Raw genomic sequence first — 12,367 nt, 5'->3', positions numbered from 1 at the left:
ATACTGTATATTTGCCATTATGTTGCACAAAAGTCACTAATAGGCTTGATGGTATGACCATAACAAATTATTCATAGTACATGTGTGACATGGAAAACAAAACAACCAGAAAAACAAAACACATTTTCACTAACATAAGTGAAGATATGGAAAGTGTTGACTTTGAATGTGGAAAAATAAATGTTCAAGAGTTCGTTGAAAAAAACAATACACGCTGACATTTTACATACAAATACTTTTATTTCACATGACTTAGTTTATATTGCAGTGATCCATTAAAGTATGCAGTCTTAAGTTACCATTGTTATTGCAGCTAAAGAGCAGTGCAATTAGAAACATTGTCAATATATAGTTCTCATACGCAAGCGTCGAACCGGATGGTAAAAATGTCAAGAGAAAATACGCAATAGCATGCACACACACACACACAGCCTCCAGAGTGCACACAGGTTGGACCCAAATTGACATTCATAAGTCGATGTTCGAATATAGCACAGGTTTATTGGAACAAGCAGTCTGAAAGGAGAGGCTGCAGTTTTTCGTCATGGTTGATGGAGGAGCCCCCAGGCCCGAGCTCTGCTGCTGCTGCTGTATAAACGGCCAGAACTCCGGAGGGGCAACAAGCTCTGTGGAGAGCATCCCAAAAAGCGGCTGGCAAGCTTGATGGCCGTAACTCTGGGCTGGGATGAAAGACAAAAGTGGAGGGGAGGGAAGTCGCATGGGGTACCTGGAGATGAGATGACAATCTGTCCTGGAGCAAACATCATTTTTTTTATCCAACACGGGAGTGGGAGGCAGACATCGGCCCATCGCGCTGTTTCTTTCAGAAGGTAATGTGTCCGTGTCTTGCCTGTCCCCCTCCTCTCCCAGCTTGCTGTCGTGTAATGCCGCCTCTGTACTTTTGTCCACGCACCTTTGGCCTTTGCGATATTTTGCTCTCCTGTTTTTAAACCACACCTGAATGGATGAGACAAAAATTATTAATTAATTATTAATTATATATATACCGTTGGGGGTAAGACGTTTTGGTGCTTTACGCTATCAATTCATGATGTCAGCAGCCGTGACGTAAAATAGAGCAGCATCACTTTCAACATAGGAGAAGTGGTGAGTGTCGCATGTGTGTGTAACCACACACACACACACCTATTACGTCTCTGGCATTACTTAAGAGGGTGGGAAATTCCTCCCATTCTAAGTTGGTGTTGTTTACAAAGAACAGCTTTACCAAGTTTCAAGTGGATGGTGCCAAATTGTAAATACAAAAATAAATGTTCAATATTATGAGTGTGAAAACTATCAATGTGTGGAGAGAAACCAATCGTAGCACAAGTAAACAAATGCATGCAGTGTTGTCTGGAAGCTGACCTGAATGCGAGCCTCGGGCAAGTTGATGCAAACCGCCAGCCTCTCTCTCATGCTGACATCAGGGTACTGGCTTTGCTCAAAAGCTTTCTCCAGAGCCCGCAGCTGGGACACGGTGAAGGCCGTGCGGCTGCGGCGCTGCTTCTGCTGGTTCCCATAGCGTGCCTCCAGTATAAGTTCTGGTGCCAGATACAGAAATAACTTCATCAATGCAGCTGGAGTGTGCATTTTCTAGGTTCATCACGTTAGTATAAAAACAAACCAATGAAACCCACTAAGTCTGTCTGGACAGTTGTTGTCGAGTGACGTACCTGCAAGTCTCTCGGCCACCGACAGGGTGCGCGCCGCGGGGCTGGCCACGGGGTAGACGCTGCTGTACTGTGGCGCCATCTGCTGGTGGAGCTCCAGCAGCATTGCTGCGTTGACGCCATGCAAGGGGAACATGCTGCACAAATCCCAGTTTGTTTGTTTTTTAAGAAATCAAATCAGTTTGATAAGAATTGGGGAAAAAAGATTAAGTTCAATATCAGGCAAGGTATATAAAAATAAAAATAAAACGTCAGGAAGAGGCCAACCAATTTAATATGCTGATATGTACAGAAAGCATACCTAAATATTTTTTGATACAGCAAATAGCTATTAGTATATAGTGTGATATCTGAAAAACAAACAAAAAATAAAAAAATATGATGTAGTATTTAACTTGATCAAATAAATGACAATTAGAAATGACAAGATAGTATGGCACACTTTCATTAAACATTAAAGAAATCATTGCATTACAATTTTAAGTCTGCCATTTGAAATAAAAAGCAGGCAAAAAAAAAAAAAAACACACAATTGACACAGGCCTAACTTTGGGCAGGCCCGCTCCAAGAACTCATGGCAGTGAGTATCGCAACTTAACTTTTGACCAAATGCAACGACATAAATGTTGAGCAAATATGCCAATCAAGTTTTTTTTAATGATCGAATTTGGAAATTGTGCGTTTGTACAGGTGGTTTACCTGCGATGGTAATCCTGTCTTTCTAGAAGTTCTCGGTGCGGTCCAAGCGTATATCCCCAGTGCAGGAGCTCCCGGTTGGTCTCAGCTGCTTGCGAGCATTGTCGGCCTGCGCTATTTAACAAGCATTTAGCCGGGCTCCCTTCAACCATTAGCCAATAGAAAGAAAGGTATTAGCTGGGATTAGGTGGGATGAGGAGGAGGGTGCGTGGGGTGGCGGCGGGCTCAAGTTTTTCAAACCATTGAACTTGGGAGATTTATGCCAAGGATCCCCCTACAAGCGGGCGTTAAAACAATTAAAACAATGTGGTGGGCTAATCTCTGAGGCAGCCCAGATTAAAATAGCAGCCTTCTCCTCCTCCTCCTCCTCAGTCAGCCCTTTTTTTTCCTTCTCCCATCATGGTGCTGCCTTTGACGGACGGCCCCTGCCAAAATCCCCTCTTCTCTTCCCAGGGGGGTTTGTTTTGCTAACACACACATATTTCCTCGGGTAAACTGTCACTGCGTGAAGGTAATCCCAACTCAGACCTGTTGAGAACTTCTTCAAAGCAAACTCAATTAGGAAGGTTCCCAGAGAGCTCAGAGTTGCATTCTAAACATTGGCGTTTCACTTTATAATCATAATGAAGGTCGTGGTTATCGGTTAATATGGGTGTTTTGCTATTTTCAAGTGTTGGAAAACTTTGAAAAGTTAAAGGCTTGCATGTTTGGAGAGTGAGTCTGGCAGGCACCCACAGGCCACTTTCTTAGGTATTCAAATATTTCTGTTAACAAGTACCGTAATTTTCGGACTATAAATCGCGTTTTTTTTCATAGTTTGGGTCGGGGGGTGACTTATACTCAGGAGCGACTTATATACATATATATGTTTTCTTTTTTTACACTTTTTGGGGCATTTTATGGCTGGTGCGATTTATACTCCGGTGCGACTTATAGTCCGAAAATTACGGTACATGCAAGCAGCTAATAAGTTATCACATACAACCGAACCACCTCTGTATCAATATGCAAAAAAAGATTTTGCTGTGTATTTCAGGTTTGTGTTATTAGGGAAAAAAACAATGCAAGTATAAATAATACTAACGACTAAAACGAAATTGTGGAGTGTAAATAGTAGTAAGAAGTAGTAGAGAAATGTTATATTGTACTGTAGACATATATAGGAATGTAAAATAACTGTTTATATATCAAGACTGGATTTTTTTGTATAATCAACACGTTTTCTTTGTATTTATAAATATTCAACAGTTTTTATTTCTTGAATTCACAGCAGGTATAGTAAATAAAGTTTATTTTATTGTTTAGAAAATACCTAGCAAAGTTTAGTCGATTTTTAAAAGTAACAAAAAAAAAAAAATGACTAGAGCGTGAAGACAAATTTTTGGACTTCACCCACCCACTCTCATCAGCAACAGCTCCGACTTTGGAAATATGTGAAGATGTTTGTGGACTTTTTTTCTTAGCTCCCCACTTGGCCTTTTTGTCTTCCTCCTTTCGCTCTTCCTGGCTGTCAAGCTATATTAGTGTCCGATAGAAATGAGTCATTTAGAAGAGGCTCTGTCGGCCAGCCCTTCAGGCCCACTAAAAGCTCCGGGATTAGGTCCCAGAGGCCTTTGTCTCGGCAGCCCGTAGGATTAGGGGAGATTTAGTGCAAGAGGGAAAAAAAAAAAAAAGTAGTTATTTCATGGCACTTTCATGATGAAACCTGGCCAAAGCTGTGTTGGCTGGGGGGATTAAAAGCACACAAAGAGCGAGCTTGTGTGTGACCCTCCCCATCCCAGAGCCACCAGCACTGACTGGTCGTTGCCACCGCCACCCCCCCCCTAACCCTCCGCCATCGAAGGCCACAGAGGTCTTGGCCGAGTTCACCTCGTCGCCATCGAGTGTCTTCTCAATTCCCTAATGGGCTGGATGCTGCAAGTTCCCACATGAGCAAGTGGGAGCCACAATAAGAGCTAATTAGTCTTTCAGTTTTGGAGCTCAAGTTCATAAAATTTGCTTTCCCAAGCTTTAATGGGCCACTTGAATGCAAAGTACGATTTATGTCCTGTCAAGATGGCAAAGAGGCTTGAATCACTATTTTATGTCGATGTCGCATCCTTTAGTAATTTGGTGCAACACATATATAATCAGCAGAGCATAAGTAGCTTGCATTGAAGACCAAAGGGTGAGAAAATGAGTAGTTAGTGGATTTCAGTGATCCCCCATGCTACCCCGCCCCCCCGTAGGATGTAAAAGCAGTCAAAAGCGGCGAGCCTCCTCTTCGGAGATCCGCTTAACACATGCATGGATTACAGAGCATGAAAGACAAAAGGCCAGTCAACATCACTGGACAGGTGAAGACATCACAGATGACGCATATTTCATGAAGAGAAAAACTTTGGTCAATCACAATGTATTATTTCCAAAATTGGATTATGATGTAGGTCATCATTTTTATAATGCATTCATAAATATTAATTGTACAATTTTGCGTCCTTCAATTGAATACGCTTGTCTAATAGTGCGCAGATGGGAATGAGGAGAGAGCATACTCCTTTGTTTTCTTTTTTTTTTTTTTATGTCGCCTGTTTAACAGATGTTTTCAAAAGCAAGGCCCCTTATGTCCTGCCTTTCTTTAATGACTTATCAATAGTGGAAATTTATATTGACACGATCTGTCAAGAGGGGGCCTTTGTAGTTGTCAGTGATCTGAATGGAGGGTCCCCTCGGATAGCGACCGGATCAATCGGCGTGCGGGACACAATCGAGGTGGTACGGGAGCAGTTGGGCCCGGGGAGCGAGCTAAAGCGCGCCCCTTCGTGGGGGGGGGGGAATCGATAAGGCCGGCTGGCCTTTGACCTTAGACGGGAGTGGGAGAGCAGGCGGCGGGTCAGCCGCTAGGATCGCGCTGTGAGCTCTGACACGGTCCAGACTTTGATTGACATTGACCAAGTTCACGCACACCGGTTAGATAAATAACCAGTCATTCAATTGCGACATTACATCATGGAAAAAGTGGAGTCAAACGATTCTTTGCTCAGACTCACACAGAGATAATTGAGCTCCTCAGCATGGGGTCCATTTCAGATCAGCGTGACCCCCGCACCATTCAAAGGTGAGAGAAAAGCGTGCATTAATCGAATTTGATAATGAAGACGACCTCTCTAAGCTGCTTTGTTGCAGAAATCCTCTGCAACAGTCAATACGGACGAGGAAGCCCCCCCCCCCGCTGTCACCGCAACATTGTGTGGCTATCGATCTCAGCTATCTGGCTCTTTTCATACCTGGGCTCTCTAGCCTTGCCGTGGGGAAATACATCCTGACATGCCATGTGAGGAGCTTAATAGGCAAAGGATGGGCCTCTCACTTTGGCCTTTCACTCCCATTTGTCACGTGTTGCTTTACAGCAGCTGCACCTGCTCTGCTGTCCAGAGGTCCTGCGCTGTACTGTCACGAACTCCTCCACACAAAAAACTTTTTCTACTAATACCCTTTTAATATAAAAGAAAAATGAGCAAAAATGACAGAAATACAAAAGAAAACGGCATTGAGCTTATTTACAGCATTGGGTGTGTCTTTACAACAGGGTATGTACTTCATATAGATTGAATTTAATTGTGCGGGCCGATGATACAAAACTTAGAAAAGTCCTGATCTACATGCAGAGCACATCTACTGAAAACTACAGTGATATACTGTCAATATATTAAATAGTCGTGAACAAATAACGATAAGGTAAGTCACGCTTTGGTGACAAAAATTCGCCTTACCGACGTTGGGACGTTGGCGCAATGTAGAAAAAGAGCGAGTGCGTTTCCAAAGGAGCACGAGAGCGACGCACTTCATGTACAACAGGGAATAAGTGAAGTGAACGCGTGTTAACACCCATGAAGAACTTCGTCAAGAGCTTCTCTCTAGTGCAATGTGGCCTGCCTGCCTGCCAAAGAAATGACAACAATCCTCCTCCTTCTGTGGACAACACGAGTCTTTTCTTGAAATGGTGCTGCACTTTGACTCACAAGTCAGGACTGAATGATCAATGGCGGTAACACTGATAACGAGGGCTCGCTTCTATTGCTTATCTCCGTCATTGGCGAGAAGCCGCACGAGGGTGCTTCTGGCCTGTTTGTGCTCAAAACTGGGCTTACCCATCCCAACATCTCCAAATGTCCTTCTTAGGGTGGCGTGAGGTCATCTCTTGACTTTTGCGTCCTCCTTCAGCCTCCACATCATCAGTTCCATGCAGGCGGCGGCATCTTCGCTCGAGTCGTGGCCTTCCACTGTAAAACAGGGAAATGAAAGCTGCTGCTGCTGCTTTTAAGGGGCATGGGACAGAACAAATTTGCACTAAAGAAATAAAAATCTCATTTGAAATGTCATTTATCAAATGTCAAAATGGTTTTTTTTGCATTTCCATGTAAAACAATCATTCTCAAACCAAAAGTGCGTGCAATGTCTCTCACCGCTGTCCTGGATGATGCGTTTGAGGTAGTCGGCCATCAGGTTCCTCAAGGCACGTTTGTAGGGTAAACCAAGTCGGTGAGGAAACACGATGGCTGTGTCTACCACTGAACTGTGAATCAGCTGAAATAGTTTTGCCCACAGACGTGTCAGCCGTCAATATGTTCATACTTGGATTTACGTTGTTGTTTTTTTTCATCACAACGCATTTATGCAGCGTGCCCAATCTGATTGAATCTACCTTGAGAGCCAGGAGGTCACTCTCCAGGCTGTGTCCCACCAGGATGGACTCGGCGCTGAACATACTGAGCAGCACAGCCTGAACATCTCTCAAGGTGATGGTGGCACCATCCAAGTCCTCGGCCGTCACGCCGGAAAATCTGCAAACAAACAAAACCACTTCAGAATATACTTGGGGTTTTTTTTTTGGCAGATCTTCATTCCAGAAGCGGCTAAATTCAGGATTTGGAGCGCCGACAAACCGTGTGTTAAAGTCAACCACTTTGCTCTCAGGTTTGACAAATGTGTCGTAGAGGACTTTTAAGTCGGAGTTTATGACCGTGACCCTGGTCAGCTCCAGGCCTTGCTTTGTGTAACACTGAGGACACAAAACAAGTGAAAAGCTTTCAGTCAGCGCGAAGCAATTAGAAAAAAAACAAATAAAATAATCATTTACATTTATGAGGGGCGGCCTACCATTTCACAATCCAAGGCAAACACTCCTCCGTTGCCATCTCCTGGGAGAGCTTTGCTGAACGTGGTCACAAAGCCATCCAACGACTCCTTGCGCCCGTCTTGAACGTGTTGCTAAGGAAATAAACGCGCGGCGTGGATATTCAAGGCTCCGTTCGTCGGCTTTGAAATGAGAGTTCTGAGAGTTGACGATACCTGGGCCGTTTGGCAGCCTGGCGAGCCCACGGCCCCGGAGCAGCAGCTGTACATGGTCTCCCAGCCTCCGGCCGCTGCCGCGACAGGACTGACGTCAAGGAGGGTTTGCGCCATTTTGCACGGCCCGACGACAAGCACCTTACCTTTCTGCCTGCGCAAACGTCCCCAGTGAAAAGCGCACTCTTCCCGACGAATGCAGTTACCCTTGACGTTGACTTGGTACTCTGCACCGCATCTGCAGCATATCTTGGTGAACGCTACAAACGGGCCAAAGGTGAAAAAAGGTTCTGAGGGAAACATTTCCGGAATGTACGTTTCTACTCCCCTGCATCGAATGAGATCCAATGGCTAGTCTGTCTACTTGGTACTTACGGTCCGTGACGGCCTTCTTCTCTGGGAGGTTGTATATAACGGCCTTCCCTGTTGCGTTGGGGTTCAATCGAGGGTATCCGTGCTCCTGCAGCTGTTCCTCTGTCATCAAATATGCCTTCAGCTTCCTGTAAAACGACGCTCCTAAAGTGTGCCGGAGCAAAACGTTGATTCTGAGCCGGTCAAATAAGCGCAACCACAAATATCAGCTTTTTTAAATTTTTTTGTGTGCAATCTCGGTGCTTCGTTTCGATTGTCCGTTCTCAGTTAAAGGTACGATTAGATCCCCGATTGAGGAAAGGGTTCATGAGAAACAAAGCAAACGGCCTCACCGTGGAGCTTCTCCTCGAGCTGTCTACCCATCCTATTGACAGTGAAACTGGTGGTCGCTGCGAGACGACCTCCCAGAACTTCCTGATGAGACTGGGCTTTCCTCGAAGGAGGTAAAGCCACCTCCTCTGTAAAGGAACATGGACAAATAAGTCCGTACAGGTTCCATGAGTGTATGACGTGAGCGGTGACGTACTGATGGCAGGCGAGGAGCGAGAGCTGCTGCTGCTGTTACGGAGCTTCTTTAGCGTGTTGACCGCTAGATTGACGTAGATCTTCTTGCTGTTGCTGCGGTCATAGACTAGCTTTTCCTCGTCAAGGCCCTGACGGGAAAAAAAAAAACATTTGTCGTCAAGGAAAAGCAATCGAGATAGACGCTTCGACATTCCTACCATCTGGAAAGCGACATCCTCCGACGGGCAAAATTTGATACACTCGTCGATGAAATTATTGAGGTAGCGCTGGCGAATAATGTTGGGGACTTTGGCCCCAAAATCAACGGGGATGATGGGACGCTTCATAGAAGAACTCTGAGGGAACACACACACACAATCCATCTGGTATCAAATAATCCAGATTTCCACCACCTGATTTTACATTCTCGGGATGATCTATACCTTGAGGGTGGGTGTGTGAGCCACTCGTTTTTGTGCAACGGTGGACGTGGTCTTTGACAAGATACCGGCTGTGGTTTGGCTCTTCACCGGCAGGCTACCAGCCGCTTTGGCATCTTGAGAACCTGCACGAAACAAACTCGGACATTTTACAAAGAGACATCGTTCAACCTCCTCGTGTTGTAGGCAAATACATGCTTAATATTAGTAAGACTCAAATCACGGGTCCTTTTTCACACCCAAAATGAAGACCAAGGACATACTTGTGGCCTTGGAGGATATTGTCAAGGGGTTGGGACGATGCGCGATCCTCTTCTTCTCTCCCGAGGAGCCGCTGCTGGGTGTGCTTTGTGGTTTGACCGAAGCGGCAAGCTGAGCAGCTTGCTGCTGCGCCAACTGCAAGCGCTGATAGCAAACCTCCTGAGCCGTGGGTCTCCTATGTGGCCGGACCACGTTCTTTGAAGGTGCATCCGTCTGACAGACAAAAAAAAAAAAAAGGCGGAAAACAAGTTGATTCAATAGAAACTCTCAAAAGAAAAAAAACATTACCTTCAACATCCTCTTAAGTCATTCTTAATATATAAGAGCTGTAGGTCAACTTACATTTGGTTTGGCAGTAAAGTGTGAGACTCTCTTCTTCTGACCAGGGAAGAGAGTGGTTAAAGTGCTCTCAGTGGGGTCCTCCTCCAAATCTCTGGATGGCTGACAGACAGACAGACAGACAGACAGACAGACAGACACGTGACAACCTAGCGTTTGATGAAAATAGCAAATGTGGCTCGGGTAAGAGCGCTGACCTGCTTGGCTTGCCTTCCCTTGTCTTCCTTCTTGACGTCCTTGGATTCGTTGAAGATGCGCAAACACTCTTCCATAGGATCCGAGTCAAAGTCAAAGTCATCTAAAAGCGTCAAGTCGATGGCCGCGTCCGGGTCGGCGCCGCTCCCTTCCGGGGCTCCGTCGTCCTCGTCCTCGGAGAAAGACAGAGTCAGCTCGAAGGCTTTCCTCATGGTGAGTTGGCCCCTCTTCAAAGCGTCGGCAGATTTCCTCACGGGCGGCGCTTCTTCCGACTCGTCGCCGTCCGGTCCCATCGGTTCGGCCTCCTCTGCGCTCTCGTCGCCAAAAAGATCCGCGTGACTCAGAGTTCTTTCTTTGGGGCTTTTAGCGGCGCCGTGTTTCGTTTTCTCTTTGCTGAAGGCCGAAGTGGCTTTGCTCTTTGCGCTGGTGGTAGAGGAGCTGCTTCTGCTCAGATTCCTTCCATCCTTGTCTCTTTTGGTGGCCTGGAGTTGGCCGTTTTTATGTTTCCTTTCCTTCTGCTTGCTTTGCTCTTTGCTCTTGCCGCTTCCCTTTGCGCGGTTTTCCATCTCCTTATCTCGTTTGCTGGGGTTTGTTTTTGAAGGGATCTTCTCATGGCTTCTTTTGTGGTCTTTATCAGGAGTCTTGACTTTCACAGTGTCCTTCTTCTCACCGTGACTCTTTTTTGTCTGGTCTTTTTTCTCACATTTCTTCAGAGACTCTTTGCCCTTATCCTTGCTACTTTTTTTGACAAGAAATGTTCGGTTCACTTTTGCCGTCTCGGATTTCTCCATTCTGATCTTCTTCTTCTCTGGGCCTAACTTCTCCAAGTGCTCCTTATTCCTCGGTGCTTCTAGGCCACCTTTAGCCACCTCTTTCCTCTCCTTGCCCACGTTGTCTCCAACTTTTGTCACGCTGTTGACTTTTCTCTGCTGAAGACTACTCAGCGAAGTCGGTCGGTACTCGGTTCCGGAGCTCTCGGCGTCAGAGTCGGAGATGGTGTACTTGTTGGTGTCGACGCTCTGTCGCTGCGCTTTGCTCACCGACGGCAAAACGGCGTCATCGGACCCGCGGAGTCTTTGTGCCTTTCTGCCCTTGGTGCTAATATTGCACACGGCGCCGTCACTCTTACGCTTTGCTGCGATCCCTGCCGTGTAGTTGGAGAGCGGGTCGTATTCCATGTCCGTAGATGGCTTCGAAGTATCCAGGGTGTATTTACAAGTTGAGGAAGATGTCTTGCCGGAGTATCGTGGACTTGGGGGCGGAGAGGGGACTCTCTGGGCGTGTGCCCGAGACGGAGCCTTTTTGACCAAAGCGGGAACATACTCCATGGAGTTGCTATTGCTTCCTCGACCGCCCGAATCCAGAGTGTACTTGCTGCTCCCAGGGCTGGGGTTGTACCCTCCTGACGTCATGAGATGATTGTCGGGATCGTAGGCCAAGTGTGTAGCTGCCGTCTGACCTTTAACGCCTTCGGAGGAAGCTGCGCTTGTCCTTCCACTGGGATTATATGGTTCGTCCCCAATCCGACAGAGTTTCTTCTTCTCCCTCTCCACTTCATTGCGGGCCTCCTCGATGGCCTTGTTGACCATCTCCAGAGCGCCGGTGAGGTCGCTCGACCGAGGCAAAGTTCCATTCCGATGCTCTTGAGGTCGCACAACTTCAGGTTTGAAGGGGTCATAACCTTGGTCTGCAAGAAGACAATAAAGGCACTCTTAGAAGCCAACACATCATATTTTTTTAATGGATACATCTCCCACATCAAAACTGAAATTTGCAAAACATTTCTCATAGCATCATAGGTCTCCTGCCAAAGTATTTTCTTTCTCCATATCTTTACACATGACATATGTGTGTCGGTGAACATGTCAGGGCGTCTTTGTACGTTGTAAAAGACTTTGGGGAAACTGCTTGTAGTGCTACAGTTCGTTAGCCCTCTTTATCCCCGATTTAGACTCAAGTCGTACGATTTAAGTCACCTTTTTGGGCGGCGTGGGTCTTATTAGTTTCGACAGCAGCGCACTCGTAGCTCTGCCGTCTTTGCTGGCTGTGCCTGAAGTGACAGTAGGGTCTGTTGCACCCATTGCCGCTGCCTTCAACGTATTCGGCGTAAAACGGACAGTCGAGCCCACGGAAGAAGCCGGTTGATCTCAGCATTATCCCCAAATCTTCCTCTCATGCCCCCGCCAATGTTCTGGGGCCTTTTCCGTTCATTCGTGGGCGATATAACAAAGCTCGACTGAATGCTAGGACAATAACAACGTCCCTACGGCGCCATGTTGGATTGGTGGCAGAAATGAAGTCTCGCGTGATCTCCCGCGTGACGTCATAAATCGTCACGCTCTCGCGGGCTGACGGGAAATCCCAAAATCTTGCGGAAGTTTAACCAAGTGTTGCGTAGTTTAGTGTTGCAAGATTATCCGTGTTCTTACGACTTCCCTTCTTTGATCGTTTAATTTTAACTTTGCAATTATAAAAGAAACGTTCTATCATGTTATTCGTGTATGTTATAAAATATTAAAGCATTTATCCAATCAAACGTGTCATGTTTATATTATGACA

At 46.1% G+C, this 12,367-nt stretch overlaps 2 protein-coding genes across 2 annotated transcripts; both read right to left on the bottom strand.

Moving 5' to 3' along the window:
- Positions 1-261: 261 nt before the first annotated feature.
- On the bottom strand, positions 262-5,684 carry zgc:101100 (uncharacterized protein LOC445169 homolog). The gene is made up of 4 exons (XM_061297751.1): positions 2,373-5,684; positions 1,677-1,810; positions 1,369-1,544; positions 262-957 (listed from the first exon to the last, which is right to left on the bottom strand). The coding sequence occupies exons 1-4, from the start codon at positions 2,519-2,521 to the stop codon at positions 469-471; spliced, it is 948 nt and encodes a 315-aa protein (XP_061153735.1). The 5' UTR covers positions 2,522-5,684; the 3' UTR covers positions 262-468.
- Positions 5,685-5,823: 139 nt separating this feature from the next.
- On the bottom strand, positions 5,824-12,112 carry rexo1 (REX1, RNA exonuclease 1 homolog). The gene is made up of 16 exons (XM_061297750.1): positions 11,785-12,112; positions 9,811-11,495; positions 9,617-9,715; positions 9,277-9,487; positions 9,017-9,138; positions 8,792-8,929; positions 8,596-8,722; positions 8,402-8,527; positions 8,073-8,213; positions 7,844-7,957; positions 7,701-7,774; positions 7,509-7,619; positions 7,295-7,410; positions 7,054-7,192; positions 6,815-6,935; positions 5,824-6,631 (listed from the first exon to the last, which is right to left on the bottom strand). The coding sequence occupies exons 1-16, from the start codon at positions 11,960-11,962 to the stop codon at positions 6,543-6,545; spliced, it is 3,591 nt and encodes a 1,196-aa protein (XP_061153734.1). The 5' UTR covers positions 11,963-12,112; the 3' UTR covers positions 5,824-6,542.
- Between the last annotated feature and the right edge of the window lie 255 nt (positions 12,113-12,367).

The sequence above is a fragment of the Syngnathus typhle genome, linkage group LG14 (genome assembly GCF_033458585.1).
Source record: "Syngnathus typhle isolate RoL2023-S1 ecotype Sweden linkage group LG14, RoL_Styp_1.0, whole genome shotgun sequence".
NCBI lineage: Eukaryota > Metazoa > Chordata > Actinopteri > Syngnathiformes > Syngnathidae > Syngnathus > Syngnathus typhle.
Note: the sequence above shows the minus strand (reverse complement) of the source record. Positions and strands in the feature narration are given on the sequence as shown.

Excerpts from the sequence above, each read along its gene's own strand:
- zgc:101100 (XM_061297751.1), bottom strand. The coding sequence starts at position 2,521 with ATGGTTGAAGGGAGCCCGGCTAAATGCTTGTTAAATAGCGCAGGCCGA. Across the intron at positions 1,811-2,372 it reads AGACAGGATTACCATCGCAG|CATGTTCCCCTTGCATGGCG; the intron begins GTAAACCACCTG and ends GGATTTGTGCAG. Across the intron at positions 958-1,368 it reads TGCCCGAGGCTCGCATTCAG|GTGTGGTTTAAAAACAGGAG; the intron begins GTCAGCTTCCAG and ends TCATCCATTCAG.
- rexo1 (XM_061297750.1), bottom strand. The coding sequence starts at position 11,962 with ATGCTGAGATCAACCGGCTTCTTCCGTGGGCTCGACTGTCCGTTTTAC. Across the intron at positions 8,528-8,595 it reads TCGCTCCTCGCCTGCCATCA|AGGAGGTGGCTTTACCTCCT; the intron begins GTACGTCACCGC and ends GTTCCTTTACAG. Across the intron at positions 7,958-8,072 it reads GAAGAAGGCCGTCACGGACC|CGTTCACCAAGATATGCTGC; the intron begins GTAAGTACCAAG and ends GCCCGTTTGTAG.